The sequence below is a fragment of the Trachurus japonicus genome, chromosome 15 (genome assembly GCF_045865225.1).
Source record: "Trachurus japonicus isolate A0001 chromosome 15, Traja_1.0".
Classification (NCBI taxonomy): Eukaryota; Metazoa; Chordata; class Actinopteri; order Carangiformes; family Carangidae; genus Trachurus; species Trachurus japonicus.
The window spans coordinates 27,715,979-27,741,811 of NC_140921.1; the positions used below are offsets into that span (position 1 = coordinate 27,715,979).

Genomic DNA, 25,833 nt, shown 5'->3' on the forward strand with positions numbered 1-25,833 from the left:
AGCTGTCAATGACGCAACTATGCCTACTGCCCTGCCTGTCCCCGATCCCGACCTTGCACTCCAGAACCGCTCCCACCAGTACTTCACCGTCATCGACCTGGCCAACACCTTCTTCTGTCTTCCCTTAACCCCTAGCTTGACCCAACCCCTGCGAGAAATGTTATCTGCTGCAGGCAACAGAAACCTGACTGCCAACCTCACTTGGACTCCTGAGGCAGAGAGGTCGTTCACAGACACAAAACGTGCCCTAGCAAAAGCTGCAACACTGACAAGCCCTGACTACAATGTCCCTTTTCACTTGGATGTTTCTGAAAAGGACGGCATTGTTAGCGCCGTCCTTTATCAGAAAAAGGAGGGAGAAAGAAGAGTACTGATGTACCACAGTTCAAAGCTGGATAACATGGAAACAGGACAAGGAGGCTGTGCACGACATCTTGCCGCCCTGGCCAAGGCCATAACAAAGACAGAACACATGGTAATGTGCCACCCATTGAACATTAACACAAACCACGGAGTGGTTACGTTTCTGAACTCAAGTGCATTCACCTTCTCACCATCAAGAAAAATAAAGATCTCAACTACTCTGACACAACCCCACATCACCTACTACACAGAAAGCATCAACTTGGCCACCAACATGACCACGGAAGAACATCTCCCACATAACTGTGCAGATGTGGCAGCAGAGACGTCAGGCTCCAACCAGACTTACAAGCACAACCACTACAAACACCAGACCTCACCCTCTTCACAGACGGTTGCTGCTACAAAGGTGAACAAGGAAACGTTGCTTCCTACGCTGCTGTGAAACAGACAGCACATGAACATGAAGTGCTAGAACAAAGAGTCGTCCCACAACCAGCATCAGCACAGTTGTAGTAATAGCACTGACCAGAACCTTGCAGCTCAGTGAAGGACAAAGAGTTAACATCTACACTGACTCAGCCTACGCCCATGGAGCTGTACATGTTGATGGACCACAGTGGGTGAGAAGAAGCTTCCTGACACAGCAAACACCCCGATAAAACACAAAGAACAACTAGAGGAGTTGATCAAAGCCGTACTCCTCCCACAGGAAGTAGCAGTGATGAAATGCAAAGGACACCAGAAAAACTCTTCCACCATCGCTAAAGGAAATGACGCTGCCAACACTGCAGCCAAGAAAGCAGGAGGATATCAAGGACAAAATGCTGACAGTCATGGTTGCACCACTCCCAGAACTGACTAATGATGACATTAAAGACATGTGTAGCAGGACGCAGTCTTTGGTCCCGTGACATCACTCGGGAGGCGGCCCCAGCCAATTGCGGTGGGTGAATGCCGTATAAAGGGGGGGTGTAGAGTACCTGTTTTCCTCTTGCTTGCCGGAGGCCAGGCCACGTCATTTCCTGACGTCCGTCACTTCCGCCCCTCTGGTAGCAGGTAGGCTGTCGGCTGCGGCTGCGCTTCTCTCCACGTTGTCCCATCCAGTGCTAATTTGAGTTATTTTGTACAGTTATGTTCATAATAATAGCAGTGTGTTTAAAAAGGTGAGTAAACCTCAAAATTCTTCAAATAAATTGTATTTTAAGGAACACAACTGCATTGGGGACACTGCACATTCTATTTCAAACCAAGAAAATTGGAAAAAGTAATTTAATTTGATAAAATTTTACAGAAAGTCAAGAAATATAATGTTCAAAAAAATAGCAGTGTTGACATCTTTTTTTACACGCTTGCTGGTGTGTTTGGGGTCATTGTCTTGTTTGGGGTCATTTCCTCTTCAGTATACGGCAACATGACTACTTCCAGTATTCTGGTGTACTCAAACTGATCCATGATCCCTGGTATGCGATAAATAGGACCAACACCATAGTATGAGAAACATCCCCATATCATGATGCTTGCACCACCATGCTTCACCGTCTTCACTGTGTACTGTGGCTTGAATTCAGTGTTTGCAGGACGTCTGACAAACTGTCTGTGGCCCTTAGACCCAAAAAGAACAATCTTACTCTCATCAGTCCACAAAATATTACGCCATTTCTTTTTAGGCCAGTCAATGTGTTATTTGGCAAATTGTAACCGCTTCATTACATGTATTTTTTTTAACAATGGGACTTTACGGGGGCTTCTTGGTGGTAGTTAATTCACATAGACGTTGTCTGATTGTTACAGTACTCACAGGCAATCTTAGATCTTCTTTGATACTCCTGGAGCTGATCCCTTTGAATAGTCGTTTTTCTTTTTCTTCCTCGCCTTTCTGGTTTTGGCTGCCATTTTAAAGCGTTTGATATCATTTTAGCTGAACAGCCTATCATTTTCTGCACTTCTTTATAGGTTTTCCCCTCTTTTATTAATTTCTTAATCAAAGAATGCTCTTCTTCTTAACAGTGTCTTGAACAACCCATTTTACTCTGTTTTTCAAGGACAAATGCACAGCCAGCATATGCAGCATCAGTTGCCTTGATCCTTGAATAAGGGCCACCTGTTTAACACCTATTTTTTTGAACACGCCCCTTTCAGTAAATGATTCAGTTTCACAGAATCAGCAGCATGCACGTCATGCCTGTTGGGTCTGTTGGTTTTCTATACCTTTACTAAACCTTCTAGAAAAAGTTGAAAAAAAAAAATTGAAATTCTAACAAAATCAGTGATTTATCTTGCAAGTGATGTCGGACTGCTATTATTTTGAACACAACTGTATATATATATAATGTTTCTAGTCCATACATGGACATTATGTGTCCTCCTGATGTGAGTGAAGAGCTGACGTGTGTCATGTTGTTTCCTGCTCCAGGCATCGCGTGGCTGTGCTGCGACGCCAGGCGACAGGTCTGTATGCAGGCACTCACCTACCTCCAGAGGGCGCTGCTGGTCCACGACCTGCAGACCCTGGATGCTACAGAGTGGGAGTCCTGCTTCAATAAGGTGAGAAAGAGGAGAAGCTCTGTATTAAAACCTTCTGCTCTAACACAGAGAAGAGTCAATTCATCAAGCTCATTAGGTTTGATTTCCAATAAAACATCACTGAATGGACTGCTGTCTGCTCGTGTGTGTGTGTTGCCAGGTACTTTTCCCCCTGCTGACTAAGTTACTGGACAACATCAGCCCAGCAGATGTGGGTGGTATGAAGGAGACCAGGATGAGAGGCTGCACACTCCTGTCAAAGGTTAACAGCAACACACACTGCAGCACTCACACACACCAACAACCATCACTTCAGAAGGAACACTGTCCATCTGTTTATTTATCAACTATCCAGTCAGCCATGTTTCTGCAGTGAGGAGCTGCTCTTAATGTTCACATGAAAAGATCAGAAGAAGCTGGTTTCATCATTGTGACAGCACTGAGTGAATATATGACTTTACACTTGACATCAAGCAGTTTTACCCATAATCTGAAACCACACCACACTACTCAGGGTTCCCACGCATCCTGGAAAACCTGGAAAATTGTTGACCAATTTTTCCAGTCATGGAAAACACATGGAAAATGAGTCAATGTCCTGTAAAATGATTTATCACATGGTGACCTCAGCTACCAGAGCTCTGTTTGACTTTTTCAGACCCCAAAGGATTTCTTTTCCAAAGAAAACTAGAGACTTTGAGTTGAAAGAGTTGATGAGTGTTTCCTGTATTGAACCACGAGCATGAGGGTTTTCTCCTCTGCTGAGTGACAGACAGAGGAGCAGCTGTAGTGGATGTGGTTTAAAAACAAAAACAACATGTTTATGTTGTTCTCTGATAAATATAATAATTTCTAATCATGTAAGAGATTATTTCATAGATAAATTAGAGTCATAGACTGAACATCTTTAAATCAGACTTCTGGGGGTGAGAGAGGAATAAACATAGAAACAAAGGGATTAAAAGGTGTGTGTGGGCTTTTATTTTGCCGTGGCGGTGCGCCACAATTAATTAGGCATGTAGCGGAAACCCTGATGATGTTGTCTTGTGAGTGAACTGCAAACACGGGAGCAGATGAAAGTGCGCTACGTCACACTTCATTCGAATAATCAACCAAAACCCGGCCCAAGCGAGCGTATTTTAGTTTGTGCGAATCAGGGGATTTTAATTCGAATTGCTGCGTTTCCATCATCATTTTTCAATGCGATACATCTAGATGCGCATCTAAACAGCTGATGGAAACGCACCTTATGATGAACAATAAGGAGTATGAAGAATGACTTCTACTGACTTTCTAGTTGTAATCACGTCCTGTATTCAACAAGTCTGTCATCATACTGTATTACATGAAGTCTCTCTGCTGACTGAGCACATTGTTGTAGCAGCAGCTGTAGCTGGTGTGTGTGTGTGTGTGTGTGTGTGTGTGTGTGTGTGTGTGTGTGTGTGTGTGTGTGTGTGTGTTTGTTTTCCACATGTCCAGGTTTTCCTGCAGCACCTGTCCCCCCTGCTGTCCCTGCCCACCTTCGCTGCCCTCTGGCTCACCATTCTGGACTTCATGGACAAGTACATGCACGCAGGATCCAGTGACTTGCTGGTGAGGACAGTGATTCAGGAAGTGTGACAGGATCACAGCGTACATCAGACTGATAGTTTGTCTACAGTTGTTCTCCAGCGCAGATGTGATGCAGGATAAAGTCTGTCTGGGATGTAGAATGACTGACTGTGGTTGTTGTGTGTGTGTGCAGCTGGAGGCCATCCCTGAGTCTCTGAAGAACATGCTGCTGGTGATGGACACAGCAGGGATCTTCCACAGCGCCGACTCCAGGACAGGATACTCCGACCTGTGGGAGATCACCTGGGAGAGAATCGTCTGCTTCCTGCCTCACCTGAGGGAGGAGCTCTTCAAGCAGACGGTCATAGCAGGTACACAGCAGAGCCCCAAAGAAGATGAATGAGTCCGCACACCAAAAAGCTCCCTTTGATAAAGATTTATTTGCAAAGTGACGTTTCGAGCAGGACACTCTTTCTCAAACTGCTGTGCTAGTAATACAGACAGGAAGCTGCTCTTTAAGTACAAGTGACCCCGTCCAGGTCAGTAATCAATTATTCAAATCTGGTGTGAATTTTATATTTGATCATTTTTACAAAACAGATCAGATATTCAACCAGAAAAATATTATCAATGAGAAAAACATTTTCAATAAGATAAATTACATGGTAGAAAAAAGACACTCTTAAATATATGTAGAGTACAAAATAAGCAGGCATAGTCATAGCATTATACAGTAAGGACACAGCAAACTTACTAGAGGCGCCTCTGTCTACTCTTTTTAAAGATCAAAAAACCACCAATAGTCAAAAATATCAATAGTCAAAAAACACACAGCAGAGCCTCACACATGTAGGACTGGAGATGAGGTGAATACAGCACAGCAGCTTGACGCCACCGTCTCTGATGTGTCCTGTTGACTCCTAGATCCGGCCCCCAGTCCTCCAGCAGAGAGCATGCAGCCTCCGCCGCGGCGGCTCGGCCTCCATCCCCTCAGGCGTCTCCACCACCTGCCCACCCCCCGTCCCCGGTTCCAGTCCCGGTGTCTCCTGCAGAGACACAGACCCACAGCAGACCAGAGTCCCCCCAGGAGCCCCCCACACCCAGTGTCCCCGGTAAGAACACACCAGGTACCAGACTACATGACAGAATTGAAAGATCCATCACCATCATCCTCAGCTCTAGTTGCTGTTATTAAATGTTTTTGCAACAAGTTTACTATTAAATAAAGTCTCAATCTCACATTTGATTATGAAATATTTCACATATTTGCTTGAATTTCAGCTAATACATTTTTTCCCAACATAATAAAACATATAGACAAGACACTGTGTAGTTTAAGTTTAGCTATTATTCTATCTATTATTCTAACATTAGCATTAGCAGCTGTTTACTTCCCAGTCATGAAATCAAGTGTGAAGCTGTCAGTTCAGCACCACACTTGATACCAGTATTCCTTCACTACTACGGTACAGCTGTTCCCAGAGCTGCTTTATCTGCCTCTTATCTCTATGGTATATTTTCTTCTCGTGCAGATGTTGCCATGGTTATTTATTCATTGAGATTTGTTTGTCATTGTGCATTTACAACAAAATAGTGTTGGAGAAAAACCTCCAGATGCCTAAAAAAGAAGAGAGAAAGGAAAAAGAAAAGCAAAAATAATAGATCACTAAATTTACTGAAATAATTTAAAGTGTTTATACCAGTGGTTCTAAAAGTGGGGTCCGGGGACCCCCAGGGGTCCTAGGTGGTCTTCAACCTTTTTTTGAAATTTTTTTCTAGATTTTTATTTTCATTTTATTTTAGATTTTTTTTTTTTGAGAAATTTTGACCTTTTTCTTTTCTATAAATTTTAACTCTTTTCTTGAGAAAGTTTACGACATGTTTTTGCAAAATTTCAGGCCATTGACCCTAATTTAAACCTACATTGACTAAGAAAGTAATGTAAGATTTTGTCCAATTGGAGTCCTTGGTCTAATTTATGGGTACTTGATGTAAAAAGAACCACAATACAAACAAGCTGACTTCTGTCATGTCATGGTTACATTTTCCATTACCGAGTCACTGTAGCCTCCAGCCCAGATGACATGTCATAACTGGTTTAATCAAAAACACAACACTGACTTCAGTTCAGTGAAACGATTCAGATTCAGATTCTTTATTTGTCTTTCTACATGTTAAAAACACAGAGAACGAAGAGTGTCAGTCTGATAAAAAGATAAAAAGAAGACAATAAATAACCTAAAGCTGTTAAAGCTAATGCTACGTTTTCCTCTGTACTCTGCAGTGTTTCAGTCTGACTGTTGGTTTTGTGCTGAGGAAGCGTATTGAACTGTATGCTCTGTTTTCTAGGATCGGACCAATCATCTCCAGCCCCGCCCTCCATCCCACCCATGCCGGTTCCCCTGACGACGTCCCCCGCCCAGGCTCCGTCACCCTTGAGCCAGTCTCCCCTCATCCTGCAGCCCCTGGCCTCCCCCCTGCAGGTGGGGGTCCCGCCCATGTCCCTGCCCATCATCCTGAACCCGGCTCTGATCGAGGCCACGTCCCCGGTCCCGCTGCTGTCCTGTCCCAGAGCCACCAGCCCCCCCGACGAGGTCAAGTAGGAGGAGTGAAGCCTCAGCACATCCTCTGTCACCCCCCCTCCAACAGCTGGATCCTACAGATGAGACGTTTCCAGGTTCTGATGAAATAGAAATGAAAGGACAAAGCAGAAGTCATCCCACGTCTGATTAGAAGGAGCAGCGTTAAACACACAACGAACCATAAATCCTTTGTGCCATTGTTTGTGTTTGGCAGTTTCTAATTCCTGTGGATAAAAGACTGAACGGAGACGACATCCCATCATGTTCAGAAACTTCACAACTAAAAAGTCTTGTAAGGAAAAATATCAAAGTGTGACCAAGGTAAAAAAAAAAGAAAAAAGAAAAAAAAAGTTGCTCCTGTCAGATCTGGTACTGGGGTGACTTGGCAACATTATATATTTTAAGCCAAAACATGAACACAAATGAGATTAAGTTTCACCCCAGCACAGACTGCTATGGTTCTATGTTCCTCTAGAGATTAATAAATTACAATGTTTGTGTGGTAATGGTAATGAAGGACATTATGACTCACAGATGTGTGTTGAAGTTCTTGGACAACACACACACAGACACACACACGGTCGTAGTGGTTGGTAGGACAGATGTGCTGGTAGGATCACCAGCTGTGGGGACTCCACCTCTCGACCTCAGTGCTAATAGTTTTCATATGTGAGGGTGAAATTATTCCTGATATCATCAACACGGGGTCCATCCATGGACGCGGTAACCACGCGCTCTCTCATTGGTGGAAAGGATGGCGAGGTTTCCTGCAGAAGGAGAAACAACTTGTGGCCTGTGACGGACGTCTGATTGAAGCGTGTACAGACAAATTCTTTTATTCATCAGTCAGTTTTAGTTTGAGGATTCTGTGCAGTTTATTTCCACTCATTCCTTCTCAATGTTAAAAAAAACAACAAGCTTTGATTTCAGGCACCTTATTGATTCTTCAGTGACTGTGTCTGTCTGTGTGTGTGTCTGTGTGTGTGTGCACATGTTATCATGTTGATGTAGCTGGTACAGACCATATCAAACAGGACCTCACTGCTGAGTGGAATCACTACTGAATACTTAGTGTTGAAACTGACAACAATGAATCTGTGGAGCCTGGACACACACAGGGAGACGGAGACAGGAAGTGCAGTAAAGTTCAACCTTATGTCCCTCACCGCTTTTCAAAAAGTCAACGTGAACAGGAGCTGGATCTGAACTGCAGTCAGTTTTTAAATCCAAATTCAAATTCAAATTGTAAACATCTTGAATAAATAACATGATGGGTGGTTTTCAACTATTTTAGTCCTACAGATGTTCACTTATTTATATTTCTACACCAAGTTTTCAGTCGTGGTTAAGTTCAGTGTTTGGTTAAAAAAGAGTTTTTCCATCTGCTGCGTTTTCCCCCCTCGACACGTGTTGACTCTCTGCATGCTGACTGACGCCGCGCTGACAAACTAATGGAGTCTAATTCACCGTTTTAATGCCAAATGTGCGTCTTTGTTTTGGTTTAGATGGGACCTTAACATCCATTGGAAGTGACCCTGGGATTCTCTCTGTGATGTGTTAATGTTAATGTTATTTATTGACCTGGGGAAGAACAGAGGGGCTTCCCCACATAGATCCAGTGTGTATGTGTCAGTCAGGTAACACTACAGCCTTACAGAGCCACGCACATGACACATTTTGTAAGCAGTGGGTTTATTTGTTGTATGGGACTCTTAGATATATCAGCTGATTCTTGCTTGAACAGGAAATTACATGGATATAATGTGTACATATATATATAAATATATATATATATAAATGAAAGGTAATCTACTTTTTACGATGTAATAAATAAAATGTTAAGCAAGTGCTCATCCTGTTTCTGTTTTGCTTTTGTTCTGAAATCATTTTGATGAATCTGGTTCAGGCAGGAACAGGGAGTAGATGAGACGTCAACCTTGTTGTCATGGTGAGCATCATGTCAGTTAATACTAGTCAAGTATAACAATAACTATAGTGACTCATTCACCATGGAGACGTAATCCTAACCTCAGAGGCCCAGGTTCAAATCCAAGCCATGGACCTTTGTTCTTCATCATCATCATCTCTCTCTCCCTGCCTTTCTGTCTGTATCTCTTTCCCTCATTCTTTCTGTCAGACTTAAAGGGATTGTTCAACATTTTGGCAAATTCTCCTATTGCCATAATCCCTATAGTCACAGCAGTAGGTTCATTACCTTTAATTATCGGTGCATGTTGTTTTGAGATCAGCAGGGCAGAGACGTGAGCTGCTCAGTGAACACAATGGAGGTGAATGGTACAGGTCCCCTGTCCCTTATCAAATCATCAAATACACAATCCAACAACTCCAAAAAAACTCTGGTGCACAAGTTGTGACCTGCACATTCACCACACTATGAAATAATAATGTAACATTACGAGACAGAGTTGTTTTCTAGGCAAATGCGTAACCGGAACTACATTCCAGACTCGGCTGCTGGGCGGAGTGATTTCAAAAACGCTAGTACTGTAGTTCAGAGTATTTGCTTCATGTGTCGTAATGTTACATAATTATACGTGATTATCTCATAGCGTGGTGAATGTGCAGGCCACAACTTGTCCACCAGAGTTTTTTTTAGAGTTGTTGGATTGTGTATTTGATGAGGGAAAAGTAAAAGTACTGTTCACCTCCATTGTGTTCACTGAGCAGCTTGAGTCTCTGCCCCGTGGATCTAAAAACAACATGCACCAATAATTAAAGGTAATGAACCTACTGCTATGACTATAGGGATTTACATCACAGGGATTATGGCAACAGGCAAATTAAACCAAAATCTTGAACTATCCCTTTAAGGCAAACAAAGGGTCATACATGTTAATTATTTAAGTAATCATGTATGGTTTTTATAAATTGAGGCCTGGTTTAGAAAACGTGTGAAAGCAGTACACAATATATACAAAGGAAAGCGAGCACTGTAAAAGAGAAACATACAGTCAAACTTAGAACATGTTTAGTAGTAAAACACAAAACAAACACACATACCTGTATATTTATGTGTGTGGAGATATTTGCAGAAGGTTTGAAGTGATTTGACTGAAAACAGTGAGACAGTGTAGGACTTCATCCAAGTGAGAGAGACGTCTGTTATTGGATCTGATGAGGGTTCAGTCTGTTTTCATGAGTCAGCAGTCAGACCACAGATACATCAACACAATGAGTAAATGTCCTGAGAAGTGAGAGGTGCTGATCCACTGACAGTTTGTACAGATCCAGTCAGAAAAACAAATGTTCTGCTTGTGGACTGTTTTGAGAATCGTGTTTCTGATGTGAGTTGTATCACAGTGATTGAGAAATACAAACATTTTAATCTGACTGTTAATGATCCAAATTTCTCACCAGCAGAATTAGCCTTTAAAAATGTATATTACAAAGACGTAGCAGCATCATGTTACTGAGGCCCAAAGCTCCTTCCTTGTCTCTATTCAGTGAGACAACAGCACCACAGTGAGGCCTGAAGTGGAAACAACAGCCCACTGCCACTCACTCATGATCAACCACATCTCACACACTGACGAAGACTAACGGTCGAAACCGGTTTGTGTGAGTTGCCTGTACCAGTGAGGTATTATAGATATTAGAAGGACACCGAGTGTTGCTGGCTTTTTGTTCTGTTTAATTTGTTTGAACATAATATCATTATTTGTCACTCCCCTAAACTGAAATCTAAACAGCAGGGTTTCCAGGGACAGGATAAATGCTGGAGACAATGGCCGACCACTTTCATATATTCTGGGCTTCAATCCTTGGTTTAAAAGTAGATTTTTCTTTTATCACGCTATACTTGGGTAAATTCCCAGTTGGACTTATGTAAACTCATAGTAGCAATAGTCTGATTACTGGTGTCCATGTAAACGTAGTCTCCGTCGTGCTGCTGTTGGCTCCGGCATCAAAACAAGAAAACAAGTCTCACTCCTTTTTAAACAGAACTTCATTGATGTGTCAAACTGACCCTGTTAATGTAAAGATGGCTTTTCATCAAGTCACCAATTATATCATGATTATGATGCCACAAAATATCCCACTACCTAACAATGGAAAAACCTGGGACAGTTTAGTACAAGTTGAAAGTTCCCTGTGCTCCAATAGAACTTGGCTGGTCTGTTTGTGTTTTCAAGAGTTGCTAAAAAAGTTTTATTATATATTTTTTTTCTTTTTCCCTCGGGACAAGGGTGCAGGTAAGGGATCTGGATGAATGAAATGTTATGAAATAAAATAAAATAAAAAGTTGATCACAAAAAAAAAAGTTGCGAAAAGTTATTATAAATGGCACAGTAGCTAATCATAAAATGTATGCTCAAAAGTGTTGTGAGCTCACTATGAACCTGAAAACAACGTCTGGGTTTATTGAAGAATTAAAGAGTTTATTGAATCCTTTAGTTCCAATCACTGCTGTGCACCTGATATTTTACAGAGCCCGTGTGCGTTCTGTCCTGTATACGACGTGTTTGTTGTAAAACGTAGCATTTTTAAAACACCATTCTCAAAGATGAGAAAAACCCTGTAGAAAATGAGCGCTGGAAGTTGGAGAAGATCTCTGGTGTAAAACATCTCGAATTTTTATTTCAAAGCAGAAAGAGAACCACAGTTTTTTTAGTAAACTAATTGTATCAGAAACTACAGAGGCTGGAAAAAAAACAGTTATATTTGTACATGGAATGTAATAACATCAGTAGAACAAAGAACCATAATGGCAAACTGTACGGTTTAAATGATCTAATCTAAAAAGAATGCAATCTCTTGAAGGGACAGTGGAACAGAAATGTGAACAGCACTCCACTCACAAATATTGTTTTTTTTCCTAGTTAACCAAGACATAACCAGAACCCCTACTGTCTACACCTTCAGCAACAAACAACACTTAGAAAAAACAAACCCTAAAACAGGAACTCTCATTTGGGGTCCAGCTTGGCCATTTCCTGAAGGTATATTCCAATGCTCTCACTATCAAACAGAACAAAGTAAATGTTTTTCAGGGAGGAGCTGGTGGACGACACAAAATGATTGGAGATGGCCTTGAGGACGAGCTGAGCAGCCGTTTGCTTTGGGAACCCGTTCCTGTGAGAGAGAGAGTTCAGGTTTAGAGGAGTGTAACACAGGACGGCAGCACACACTAGTGAAGGCTACAGGATCTGCAGCTACACACAACATCTAGGCCTACACTCTCAAACACAGAGACAAACAACGTTTTTATTTAGTCACCACTAGTGTTGTGGTCAAAGCAGCGACTAGTAACACTTGCTTTTCTCTCAGTAAAGAGGATCATATTAATGAATTGGAAGGTACGGAAACCCAATTGTTTTTGTCTGAATAACTGGCTTAAAGAATTTGTCGAATTAATAATGATGGAACGTGCAGCCTCAGTACTACATGAACTGTATAGAGAGGGTCTAGATAGATCCTGGATACTTATTAAAAAATATTTAAGTGAGAGGAATGCACCTTAAGGGAGACTGTAATAGCCAGTATGTATATGACTCCTTGTGTATAGACAGAAATTTAAAGGGACAACGAGGAGTTTTTGAAAAGCGAAGCGTTTTCACACTACATTTATGAGCCTCCGCGCGCAAATTCTTTGACCGGCGCAAGACGGACTCATGTTTTCATTCATCAATAATTAAAGTCAGAGGTTCAATGAGGTTCACATACCGTCGTAGTTCCGACCATAAACGGCGATTCAGCTGCGTTATTCTCATGATTCGCCACGAAACCGAAAGTAAAGAAACGCTGGTCGGCTCGACCAGCATTTCCACCACCACTAATAATAACAAAATAACGATAGAGGCGAAATGATATATTTATAGAAAATGGGCCCATTAACAAGTGTGGGTAGCGGAGATTCATCCACATTAACGTGAGACTTTTTTATAACCGATTAGAAACTCCTCGTTGTCCCTTTAAGCCCACTGGGGAAATGTTGGCAGAGTGGTTTTCTAAGTACATTAAAATATGTAATAGTCTGTAATTCCTGGTGAATGTCTTTGTGTTGTGTGTGTATGTGTACGTAATGTTTTTGTTACATGTTGTAAAATTAAAATGTAAATTAAAAAAAAACAACACTTGTGGTACTGGAGACACTTTGTCAAGGTCTGGGTCTTGTCTTGGTCTCGGCTGTTTTTTTTCTCAAGACCACAGATTATTTATTTATTTATTTTTTTTTTTTAAACCACAAATGTCTCTCTGTCACTCGCTCACTTTTATGTTATGTAATTCAACTTTAAGATAATTAAAATTGTTCTACAAAAATATATGCTAATATAACCGTCCTAAAAACTTGGTTGCACCAGTGTCAAAAGCAGTGATGGGAATATCAGCGTTTAAAATAACGGTGTTACTTTTTCAGTAAGGAGTAATCAAAAAAGTTATTGTTTTCCTGTTATGACAATAAAATGCGTCGTTACACCGTTACTTGACTCAAGAAGTCCCATCAGAAAATAATACACTCATTTAAGTGTAGGACGTTATACTGTAGACACAATATTTTCTTATTATTTCTTCTTTTTTGAGTGTTTGTTGTGGTTGAAAAAATTGTCGCTATCCCTAGCACCGTCTAGCCATGGTGTAACTCTGGTTTGCCTGCATCAATTTTAGTTGCGTTTTTTGCTCCCCCCAACACTGGGTGACCATCAGGACAAAAATGACCGGAATTCTCCTTTAAGTGTGATGTCAGAAGAGCTGCTCATCAGCCTGTCTCTGCTGGGGGAGGACAGGTCCCAGGTGGACTCACCGTCCAGCGGGGAGCGAGGGGAAAGCGACAGACTTGAGCTTCTTCTCCTCCGCTGCTGAGAGACAGTTCTTCACCGTCTTCTCTAGCTGGTCTTCACACTTGTCGGAGCCCCACTGAGGGATGTTACAGTGGATGATGAAGCGAGCTGCCATACCGCTGGCTTGGCTCACGGCCACTGTGGAGGACAGAGACACACACACACACACACTCTTAGATGTCGTCCACACAGACAGTAAACCATGTGTCACTCATTCATCTTGTTACTGAAGACATGGTGAAGACTTGGCAGCTGTCTGTCTGCATGTCCACATCTACTTTGTACAGATGAAAACTGTTGAGGAGCCAACAGCAGCTAAATCAGTTTCTGTGTGCACTCATGTCTAAATATATAGATACATTCTCCACCCTTAAAGAATCAATTTAACCCAATTTACTGCCATTGATGAAGTTGTCAGATGTGGGGAATTATTTATACATTTAGAAAATAATATAAAAAGAATAAAACGCAAGTGAAAATTAGTTTCTTTCAATAATTAGACCCCAGTGCAAAAAAAGGTGACCCAACACCTAAAGAAAAGGGAACGAATGGTCAGATAAGCAACACTACAGTCTAATCAAAGATATCAGAGTTTAGTTTTTATCTCTAGTTCTGGTCACAGTCTCTTGATGTTCTTCTGAGCTGCAGCCATGAAGACAGTAAAAGCATCATCACTGTTAAAACATGAATTAAATGAAAATGAAGTTAGTTATATTTATTCTGTGTGAAAACTGTGCAGAGGCTGTGGGGTGGCTGTTAATGATGAAGAACAATTAAAAGTGTCTTTCTACTTCCAAGCAGGGCTTCATTTGTGCCGGATCCTGCTGGAACAAGATCCGGCCCTCTGCTGGTCTGGACCGGTACCTATCGGACCTTGGATTCTGGACCTCGATCCTCTGTCAATCAAAATCTGTGAATAAACTGCGTGTACTAGGTCTATCTCATTGTATCTGTGCTCTGTCCAGGGCCGTTGCTAGGAATTCTGGGCCCCCTGAAAGAATACTAAAGTGGGCCCCTGACTTTTCCACTTTTTTTCTTAGACTACGTACAGTATTATCATTTTTTATTTAGCCTACTTTGTTTTGATGCTAATGCAGCATTACTATGAATATCAGTCAGGGTCTAAACAGAATAATTCAGTCATACAGAGATTAGACTACTGGGTTTTTTTGTGGGCCCCACTGGGTGCTGGGCCCCTAGAATTATCATCACCTTTCTCCCCTACACAACGGCCCTGGCTCTGTCTGTGTTTTATTTCTCTTTGAAGTTACTCATAGATCGCCCATATGTGGTTTGAAGGTCCAGTGTGTAATAATTGTCAAGGTTTATAGGCAAAATCTGAATGTACTACCCATGATAAACTACATACTAATGAGTATTCATGTGTTAAAAATAATGATGAATTCAGCATTTAAAGGGATAGTTCACCCAAAATTCAAATTTCACTCATTATCTACTCTCCCTCATGTCAACTAAGAGCTGTGAGAATTTTCAGAGTCCTCCGTGCCTTCTCTGAGTTATGGGGGGGTCCGCGCAGCAGTATTTGTCCATATAATGGTTGTCAATGGATACCAACTTTCTTCGTCCAAAAAGACAAACCAAAAAACATCCAAATACCTCCATACTGCTCGTCTGTAATGTCCGTCTTGTATTGAAGCCCCGACATGAGAAATTGTTCAGAAAAAAATTAAATAAGTCTACATTTTAAGCTTGTTTGTAGCGGAACCTCCCAGTGTCTCGGTTCACTGCTCTTCCTGTGTCAGTGCAAATCTCGCGTAATTTGCACTGACCGGCGGAACAATTTCTCAAGTCAGGGCTTCAATACAAGAGGGACATTACAGACGAGCAGTATGGAGGTATTTGGATGTTTTTTGGTGTGTCTTTTTGGACGAAGAAAGTTGGTATCCATTCACAACCATTATATGGACAAATACTGCTGCGGACCCCCCCCCCCCCCTCCCCCGTAACTCAGAGAAGGCACGGAGGACTCTGAAAATTCTCACAGCTCTTAGTCGTGAGAGTGAAATTTGAATTTTGGGTGAACTATCCCTTTAAGGCTTAACTAATGCTTAATAGTGTGTACTTATTATGAAGTGTTACCAGGAAACTTGTAAGTCCCAGTGTTGTGTGGACACGATATGTGCATCAGTGCTTGTATAGCGGGTTTGAGTGTCACAGAACACAGCTCAGACAGCACCGCTGATACAGATGTGTGTGTGTGTGTGTGTGTGTGTGTGTGTGTGTGTGTGTGTGTGTGTGGAGCTCTGCGTGTACCTGATGCTACCTCCAGAGGCCCCTGTGCTTTCCTCAGCTCCTTCACTCCGTCCAGGAACTCTCGGCCTCCGGCTTTCTCCAGGGCGTTGCCTGGACACAGAGCAGCGGCTGAGCACAAGGCTGGAGCAGCAGACAGAGCAGTGAATGAAAGAGGTCAAACACACATGAACATGTCGTCCTCACCCACTCCATCTTTGAGGTCCATCTCTGCGTTCGTCGGGTTAATGATCCCCTCCACCTTGATTGATCCGATTTTGCTGATTTCGCTCTCTGTTAATGAAAGCTGTGGGTTCACAGTCATCAGCACGGTGTCAGGGAGAAGCGTACATGAATCATAATAAACAATGCTGCCACTTGGAAGACTGTGATGTAAACTACCAGTTCTAATGGCTCATTTTATAACTTGTCTCTAATCCGTGTGAATCACCTTCTGTCCCAGGAACAGACTCTTTGCTGACAGGATGGTGAATCCATCTCCCGGGCCGTCTTCAGCTGTAGAGTTGGGTACAGACTCTTTGTCGTTGTCTATGCTCTTTGACCCATGAAGAAAACAAATCATCGTTCATCATTTAACACACACATCACAACATGATGGAAGAGCTGGGGATCAAATGTCTGCACTGGAGCCTTAACTGAAATATGCTGAGTATCAAGAAGCATTTCTAACTTTGTTGTTTAAAGGAATATTTCAACATTTTGGCAAATATGCCCATTGCCATAATCCCTATAGTCATAACAGTAGATTTGTTACCTTTAATTGTTGGTGCAAGCCGTTTTTCGATCAGCAGGGCAGAGAAGTGAGCTGCTCAGCTAATGCTACGGAGGCTCATGGTATTTCCGGGTTTCCCTCATCAAACTAAATACACAATCCAACAACTCCAAAACACTCTGGTGGACAAGTTGTGACCTGCACATTCACCATGCTATGAAATAATAACAGAACGTTGACACTGACAGAGTTGTTTTTGAGGCAAATGTGTAGCCGGAACTACATCCCAGACAGCTGCTCGGCAGAGTGACTTAAAAAATGCAAGTAGTTCCGAGTATTTGCTTCGTAATGTTACATAATTATGCATTATTATCTCATAGCGTGGTGAATGTGCAGGTCACAACTTGTCCACCAGAGCGTTTTGGAGTTGTTGGATTGTGTATTTAGTTTGATGAGGGAAACGTGGAAATACTGTACCATATGCCTCCGTAGCGTTAGCTAAGCAGCTCACAGCATTGGACATGTTTAACATGAAAGTTCAGTCTTGAACCTGGACACATGGTGAAATAATCAGCGGACTGACCTTTGGCTTTCGGCCTCGTTTGCCTTTAACCTTCTTGAAGGATTTGGCGGCGTTCTTGTTCTTTGCGCGTTCTTCCTGTTTGTCGGGGACGGACGACTGGCTGTCCACTTTCGCCCGACTCCCTCTCTTCTTAGAGAGCAGCTCTGGGTGGATCCGAGGCAGGACACCTCCATTCGATATGGTCACCCCCCGCAGAAGCTGAAGGAGAAAACAGTACAACATTATAACTATTTCATAAAACCCACATATCATTTGTTATGGACGCAGCAATTATTAGAAAGTTAAGTCTTTTATCTAAAAGTCACTGCCTGTGTGGTGCTTGGAGCGATTAACAAAACTACTGTAATTCTAATCTATTGTATAGTGTATAGTCTATATAGTATTATCATCCTATTTAATATCCTGAACGTGTCCATTTCTCAGGCCTAAATCATTGAGTTTACACTCAATGAGTTTACACTCAATGATTTAGGCCTGATCAGGACTGAGGGACAGCTGGACCAAGCTGGTCCAAAAGAACCTGTTCCAGAGCTCAGGACCTTTCAACAGGCCGAGGACCTGGAGCTCACAGCCAAGACAAAGGACAACTTTAGGACAACTGTAAATGTCCTGGACCAATCTAGCTCCTCCTTTTTCTGATCTACAGATATTATATTAAAGGTTATTCAGTGATGTTGATTGTTGAGTAAGTCCCTGGGACCCACAGGTGGTGATTTGAGTGGGTCCCTGGGAAATGGGTCCCCATACTGAGATTTTATGAGTTTTTGTTCACAATGTATCATTTTTCATGGAAAAATGAGGTGGATAGTGAGTTTACTGCGTCCTTTCCTTTTAATGCGTCAGGGACGATTTTGAGTAATCATTATAATTACATTATTCCGAGTCTTTACTTTGCAGGTGAAATATTGTATGCTGTATCTATTGTGTGTTGTGTGTATGATTTGTATTGTGGGTGTGTTGGATGATCCCAGGTAAGGTAAAGTCAAGTAATTTAATTGATCCATGATACATATAACCGATTCTCACGAGATTTTGAAATCTTGTTAAGTCAGAAAGAAATGACCAAATTAGAAATTACTCAGAAAAACAGAAAAATAAATGATGCAATGCACTTCCACACAGGACCATACAACATCATAGTGTTAAATATAAAATGACAAATGAGTTTTGTTATAGAAACCTAATGAGAGGGGTCTGTTTGTATTGAGGTTTTTTGTATGAACCCTGTCCTGTCCTCTTTTTTCAAGTGATCCAACATTAATACAATATAAGGTTGGATATTATTGATCTGTGAGAAGTGTTTGTTTACTGTAATGAATATGAACTTGTTATGGGATGACACACAGCAACCCAGATGAACAGCACTTTGGCACTGATCTGTTGTGAGCGATGACATGAGTTTACAGTGTGTAGTTAAGCAGGGAGGGGATGATCACGTCTCCTGCTGAAAATCCCAGTGTGAGTGTTCAGAGTGGGTGTTTCAGAGTGGGCTCTATGTTTACCTGGTTGAGCTCTTCGTCGTTGGCCACGGCCAGTTTGATGTGCCTGGGAGTTATTCTGCCCTTCTTGTTGTCCCGTGCTGCGTTTCCTGCCAACTCCAAGATCTCAGCTTAGAGGAGAGAAAACACTGTGTGGAAACCCATCAAACATGCAGTGTGTGTTCTGCTATGATACGACAGTCTTAGAAGATTAAGACCACACTCTGCTGTAAGGAAGCTGGATTGCTGCAGCAGTGAAACATACATAGCAAATAAAGACAAATATGTTTTGTGATGGTTTCTGTGTAACACTTCCTATCACACCTGTGCTGTCGTATAATATAAACATGTTTTGTTTTACATTTATTTAAATATAAAAGTATAAGCCCAGCAACATAAAACTGTTGCTGATGAGAGATAGAGATCCTCACTGTAGTATCATTACACAGTATGAAAGAGGCCCTGGGCTGAATGAGTATCAATAGGCTCTAACGTTCTCAGTTCTGCCCTCGGTACACAGACACCCTGCTCTGAGACACCACTGATCTCTAGAAACATCCACCAGCACATACAGGTGGAGAAATGAAGCATTTCCAACCCACTAATTCACAGTTCATTTGTCACTGTGTCAGGTGTGTTTTGTTTGTTAGACACACATAATAACATTATATCCACATATTAATGATGAAAAGCTGATGTGTGAGCTGTTACAGTCACATTACAGGTGCATCTCAGTAAAGTAGAATGTGATGGAGGTCAGCTCTTCTCCATGACAGTGGAGCTACTGAACCAGACTCAGGAAACCTCTGCAGGTGTTTGGAGTTAATCAGCTGATTAGAGTGTGACATCATTAGGTTACAATAGTGACATTTTTCATAATATTCTAATTGTTTAAAGGGATAGTAGCATTTTTGTGGGGTTGTATGATCTACAAATAGCCCCTAAGTACTTTAATTGCAGTAGATGACTCTCTGCACTCCTCCCGTTAGCAACGCCAGCCCATAGCCCTGCCCAGAGATTTACAACATACAGTGTTGTTAACAGACCCAAAGAAACGGCCTATTTCCGCGGCCTAAAAGAGGTTTTACCTGAAAAAAAAAACTAAATCTCTGGGCAGTGCTATGGGCTGGCGTTGCTAACGGGAGGAGTGCAGAGGGTCTTCTCTAAAGTACTTAGGGGCTATTTGTAGATCATACAACCCCACTTTAAAAAAAATGCTACTATCCCTTTAAGATAGTGCATTTTGGTTTTTCATTATTTGTAAGCTAAAAGAAATAAAGACATGAAATATTTCAGTCTGTGTGTAATGAATCTATATAATATATGAGTTTCACTATTTGAAATGAACTAGTGAAATAAATTAACTGTTTCATTATGTTCTAATTGAGATGCACCTAGATGATCGAACTATCTTTCTGAAGAAGAGTGTCAGGTCACTCAGAGCAGGACAGGGGGGTACTGATGTTAATTGAGTACAAATGGGAAAATAAATCAAATAAAGGTCAATATTTTCTTAATTTTCTTTTCCTTTTTTCCCACAAAATAACAAAAAGTAGCAGTATCTGCATCATTAAAGTTCTGCATCAATTAGTGGTATCAATAAAAGTAGTAAAAGTAAAAGTAACTTTAGGACAGATGTGTGTGTCTCTAACATAACATATCATTTACACACAGGGTGCATGTGTAGATATGTTAACAGTGAATATTACATCCAGTCAGAAATATGCTGCTACAGGTTCTGAAGCTGGTATGCACTAAATCTGAATCATGTGACCACCTTTCTATTAGATGGAATTGGGTTCATCTTCCATAAGATTAAAGCTAGGATTTGAATGGTTGAATGCAAATGTTTAAAGGCTAAAAATAGGATTCAAACATTTGAAAATAAGATTTAAATGTCTGATTCTGTCTGCAAAGTCCTGACACTTGTTTTCCAGACATTCAGCACCCTTGCCTTTGGAGATCTCTTACCATGTATTATTATCACATCAGCTTATGTATTTAAATGTCAGTGGTTAAGTGTCGGCTTGTTTGAAAGGCAAAGATTCCTCCCAAAGAGTAAAACATCTGGGCAAATGGCAACTTTAACTGAGGAAAGGAGAAAACTCGGAGTGGTGCTCTAAATCAGACGTCAAACAGTCTTTGTTCAATTGATGTGAAGATATAATAGTTATGATATTTATTAATTGTGATAATCTCTCCCTTTAGCTCTTTTTTCAAATCATTTCTGTCTCATTATTATCATTAATTTTTAAAGTCAGGAGTCTATTAGAATAATGCCATCCCTCACAAGCTCATTCTGACCTCCAGTCAGCGCCCCTGACCAAAGGCACTGGCTCATGATCTGGAGTAGGTCGACTCAGGGATGGGTTAAATGCAGTGAAAAAATCTCACTGTACTAGCTGTATATGTGACAAATAAAGTACCTTTACCTTTATCATTAAAGGCATAGTTCAACATTTTCACCTGCACATTCACCACACTATGAAATAATCATGTAACATTATGTAACAATTCCGACACATGAAGTAAACACTCCGGCCATGGATTTTTCCTCGAAAACAACTCTGTCTCATAATGTTACATGATTATTTCACAGCTTGGTGAATGTGCAGGTTACAACTTGTCCACCAGAGCGTTGTGGAGTTGTTGGATTGTGTATTTGATGAGTTTGATGAGGGACAGGCCCTGTACCATTCACCTCCATTGTGTTCGCTGAGCAGCTTGCGTCTCTGCCCCGCTGATCTCAAAACAACATGCACCAATAATCAAAGGTAATGAACCTACTGCTATAACTATAGGGATTACGGCAATAGGAGAATTTGCCAAAATGTTTAACTATCCCTACTGAATCGCAACACCCAGGTCCGTTTAAAGGAAGAACTGAAGTGCAAAACTCCATTTACACAAGAGGAAAAAATGAGCCAGTAGCATTTAGTATTTGTCATCTAACAGCTGAGCTGGGATAATGAGAAAGTTCTGTACTCAATCCAAACATGTATCTTCTTAGAAATGATGGAGAAATATTTACTATTTAATGCCTGAGCAGGCTTTTAACTGCGCTCTTGTGTCCTTGTGAAATATCTTTTCATAAGTTTGGGAGCTGAATGAAAGATAATGAGATCTCATTTTTTACATAAATTAAAGGTCCAGTGTGTAAAATGGGGGGAAAACGGTGATATCCAGCGTTCAGATTGTAGTTTGCAGCGTTCACTCACTCGCACTCCCCTCCGATCGGCAAAGTGACGGTGGCCTCCGAGGACAAAAAAACTTGTTCACTACAACTGCCGTACAAACATGGCGACACTCTCTATACAAGACCCTTGCTGAATAATTATAAGGCTACAAAAAGCAAACAAATTTTATCTTAAAGTGATTATACACTCATACGAATACATTCATGGGTAGTGTATTCAGATTTTGCCAATTATTACACACTGGAACTTTAAATGAGATGAAACGCTACACTGGCTGTCATGAAACACAAGTCTATTGCCTGAATCAACAAAATGAGAGAAGAGAATTAATCCAAATGAATTTAAAAACACTCACAGCAGGTAGCTGTTCACCACCTGCAGGATCACATTATACTTATTGGAAATATATTACGAGTTCAACTGTGTATTGAATGTCTGGAAAGCACATTTCAAAACTTTGTAGATACATAATTGTTACTGTGAAAAGAATTTTAAAAAATATTTTGGGATCATTCAGATCACTTTCAACTGTTCAAATCCTAGTGTTATTGATAAGGAATATGAACCGAATTTCATCTCATACTCTACCTGCAAGGTACTCGATGACAGCTGCCATGTAGACAGGCGCCCCCATGCCAATGCGGTATTTGTGCGTGCCAGTGCGCAGGTACCTCATCATCCTCCCCACAGGGAAGATGACACCAGCCCTGGCTGAGCGGGACAGCTTGGTGGCCTTCTTCTTTCCTCCTCTGGCTGACATCCTGCTCTGGACACAGGGACAACAACCAAAGCAAATGAATAACAGATAAGACTACACACCAGCACACACATGTCAGTGCACACAAATAGCTTTGCTATATCTGTCTCTGAGATTTCTGCCTTCACATAAACACAGTGACAGTTCCAGAAAACCCTAAACCAATTAACCTGGACAGGCTTTTTAATTGGGACCATTTCATTGGCATAATTAACCTGGATAAATAACATGAATAAGATAACATGTTAACTCTTTGAAATGTGGGTTTACAAAAGCTTTATAAATGATGTATCTGATATCTCAGTATAACAAGTTAATGAAAGCAAAGTGGTTAAAGCAACACAATGTAAGATCTAGTAGCTACTCTGGTTGAGAAGGGCAACTGTCTGCTAAGTGAGTTTGTTGCCGTTGCTGGTACCAGTGCCAGGCAAAGAAGGTTTTGTGTGTTGCTGGAGCTCTGGAGGGGAGGCTGGTCGGCCGCGTGGCCCAGCACCGGGCGCTCGTGTGTGGGTGAGAGGAGCAGGTACTGTAGATTGGGCTTGAGCCCGGTCTCTGGAGCTTAGCGGGACTGTGGTGTGCCAGATGCAGACGGCACGACCCCACTCATTCATCCGATTCTTCCTATTCACTGTTTTTCTACTACTGGGGTCATCACTATGTTCCCCGCTCACCAAAAAAAGGAGTTATATGTTCCCCGCTTACTAAAAAAAAGGTTGTATGTTCCCTGCTTATCCAAAAAAAAGGCAGGAATCATAGCAGTAGCATTAATATGTTGTTTTAGGGTTATGGTTATGGTTAATGCTCCATTGTGTGTGTTTAGGATTGTTCCTTTCCAGGTCAGAGAACACAACAGTTGAGGGACACCATGAGGGACTCTGAGGCGTTTGTTCTCTGACCCGGAAAGGAACAATGTGGAAGCCGTAGTAATTCTGAATTTTGATTTCATTTAAAGTAATTTCATTGTCAGTCAAAGTCAGTCAGTTTCATGTAAAGTGAATTTTAAAATTTAAATGATGGTCAAAAGGAAGTTACTTGCGACCACAGAACAATTTTAAAATTAGTCCAGAGCCCATTAATAAACATTGAAAAAACGACAGATTCTTGAACAAAAACGAATACAAACGTCCACACGCTGCAGTTGGGAGTCCTATGGAACTTGAGTGTGATCCAGTTTGATCAAACATTAAGGATATTGAGAAAACTGATGTGATAGTAAATGTGTAATAAACTGATGGTAAGTCACTAGTAACCTGGATAGATAGATAGATAGATAGATAGATAGATAGATAGATAGATAGATAGATAGATAGATAGATAGATAGATAGATAAACAATTATTTTGTATCCAGTAGGCTATAACAAATAATTGTATTAACTCCTTAACAGGTAATGAATAGTCAGGAGCTACAATGTCCTCAGCTGAACTTGAGCCCAACACAATTTCTGACAGTATGGCTACAGTGTTTCAACATCTGTGTATACCTGCCCGCTGAACAGTTTACTAAGAGACACGTCACGTCCGTTTTTTCTACCTAATCTGAAAAAGGGCAAATCGTTTTTTTTTCTCTACCTCCTACAAACTAAACGCTGAACGAGGATGTGTCGATTGAAAGCTTAAATCCCCCCCGAGGTCTGCAAAACAAGCTCCAACAGCACAGTGTGATAAGACGCGGTGTCGGCACTCAAATCTTATTAGCATATGTGCACTAATGAACACAGTCGCTCAGTGTTGGCACTACAGTGGAGGGAGACGCTTGTGTGAGCGTGTGTTGTTCGGCTCTGGAGCCCAGCAGCGGACAGAGCGGAATGTGAGCAGGGCCGTGTGGAGGCTAATGTTACTGTACCGACTGAACCTAAGACCACAGCGTAGCAAGCAACACCTCGACGTAAATACGCAGACGTTAACTCGGACTTTAATGTTATTTAAACTGTATTTAAAGGCCTGACACGGCGACACCAGCCTTAACACGGAGACATGTTTTTTTTTATTTACATTAATTTAGCTTTGGACGGTGTAAAAGCGCGTGAGCGATAGCTGCGTCAGGTCGGCTGCGTTTAGCTCGCCACAATTATTCACTTCTTCCACGTTCGAGACTTAAACCAAACGAGCCGTTTTTAAACAAGCCCCGCCCGCCCCCTTCTTCTTTCATGTTGCCTCCAGCCCCTCTGCATGTGTGTAATCACATCAGTCGAGGAAAGTAGCGGGTCTCCGTCACTCCGGATGCACCCAGGCATGAAAAATGGAAAGGGAAAAAAAAAAAAAAAACCTCCCAAGTTTCTACCTGTTTTCACCTCCTTTGACGTGAATCAACGCGAGGTCAATATCCTCCTCCACGGAAGAAAGACGAATCCCGCCGGCGATAGGCGGCACGGTTTTGTTTTGGTTGTTTATTCGCCGTCCTTGTGGGTTAATTCTCGCTTCCCAACAGAGCAAAGCAGGAACAACGTAGTCTGGTCGAAGGCTGGCTCTGTGCTACTGATGCTGCAAAGGGGAAAAATTCAATCGAGGGAAAATTCAGTGAAAACGCCCCCTTAACATGGCTTCATGAGGGAACATGTTGGCTGAAAGGAACACCGTGTGCTTATAGATAAGGCTCTGTGTTGAAGCCAAAGCAAATATACATCAGTTATAATAATAAAATGAAAATAATGTTTTCAGGCTGGTCTAATCCAAAATGGCAGCCAAAATGACCTTTAGAGTTTATTTCTACTTAAGATTCCCCCAGCCTCCCCTGGCAGTGTTGTTGATTTACTGTAGCCTATCCACGCTGTGAAGAAAATGGGAGTGAAACTGGCTTTATTCCATCTAACAGGTAGTAAAATAGTCAATGAACATCTCTGCTCTTGTGGAAAGTGAATCAGACAGATGATCCTGTTTGATGCCCCTGAGGAGTCACAAGGGACTGAGAGAGTCTCAGCATCCAATCAGATCAGCCTCTCCATCTTTGATATGTCAGCAACAATAGATCCATGAGGGGGAACAACAGACATATCTACTTACTGTGAATATGGT

At 41.6% G+C, this 25,833-nt stretch overlaps 2 protein-coding genes across 5 annotated transcripts in view; one reads left to right on the forward strand and one right to left on the reverse strand.

Annotated features, from left to right (window-relative positions):
* gbf1 (golgi brefeldin A resistant guanine nucleotide exchange factor 1) overlaps nt 1–7,099 on the forward strand; it is a 126,459-nt gene extending 119,360 nt beyond the window's left edge. The window contains 4 exon segments of the mRNA XM_085800839.1: nt 4,634–4,811; nt 5,365–5,406; nt 5,409–5,552; nt 6,790–7,099. Of these exon segments, the coding sequence (XP_085656965.1) occupies nt 4,634–4,811; nt 5,365–5,406; nt 5,409–5,552; nt 6,790–7,043 (618 nt within the window). The 3' untranslated portion in view covers nt 7,044–7,099.
* Nucleotides 1–25,345, reverse strand: part of LOC146973858 (core histone macro-H2A.2-like) — a 248,522-nt gene extending 223,177 nt beyond the window's left edge. Inside the window, exons 1-9 of one of the 4 annotated variants that reach the window (XM_085800847.1) lie at nt 25,103–25,345; nt 22,652–22,829; nt 18,891–18,997; nt 17,389–17,586; nt 16,524–16,628; nt 16,280–16,379; nt 16,097–16,186; nt 13,786–13,960; nt 11,595–12,116 (exon numbers count right to left, since the gene is read on the reverse strand). In XM_085800847.1, coding sequence (XP_085656973.1) covers nt 11,951–12,116; nt 13,786–13,960; nt 16,097–16,186; nt 16,280–16,379; nt 16,524–16,628; nt 17,389–17,586; nt 18,891–18,997; nt 22,652–22,823 — 1,113 coding nt within the window. In that variant the 5' untranslated portion in view covers nt 22,824–22,829; nt 25,103–25,345 and the 3' untranslated portion in view covers nt 11,595–11,950. Of the gene's footprint in view, nt 1–11,594; nt 12,117–13,785; nt 13,961–16,096; nt 16,187–16,279; nt 16,380–16,523; nt 16,629–17,388; nt 17,587–18,890; nt 18,998–22,651; nt 22,830–25,102 lie in introns of those variants that run through there. The other 3 variants (XM_085800849.1, XM_085800848.1, XM_085800850.1) reach the window with 3 other exon arrangements.
* Between the last annotated feature and the right edge of the window lie 488 nt (nt 25,346–25,833).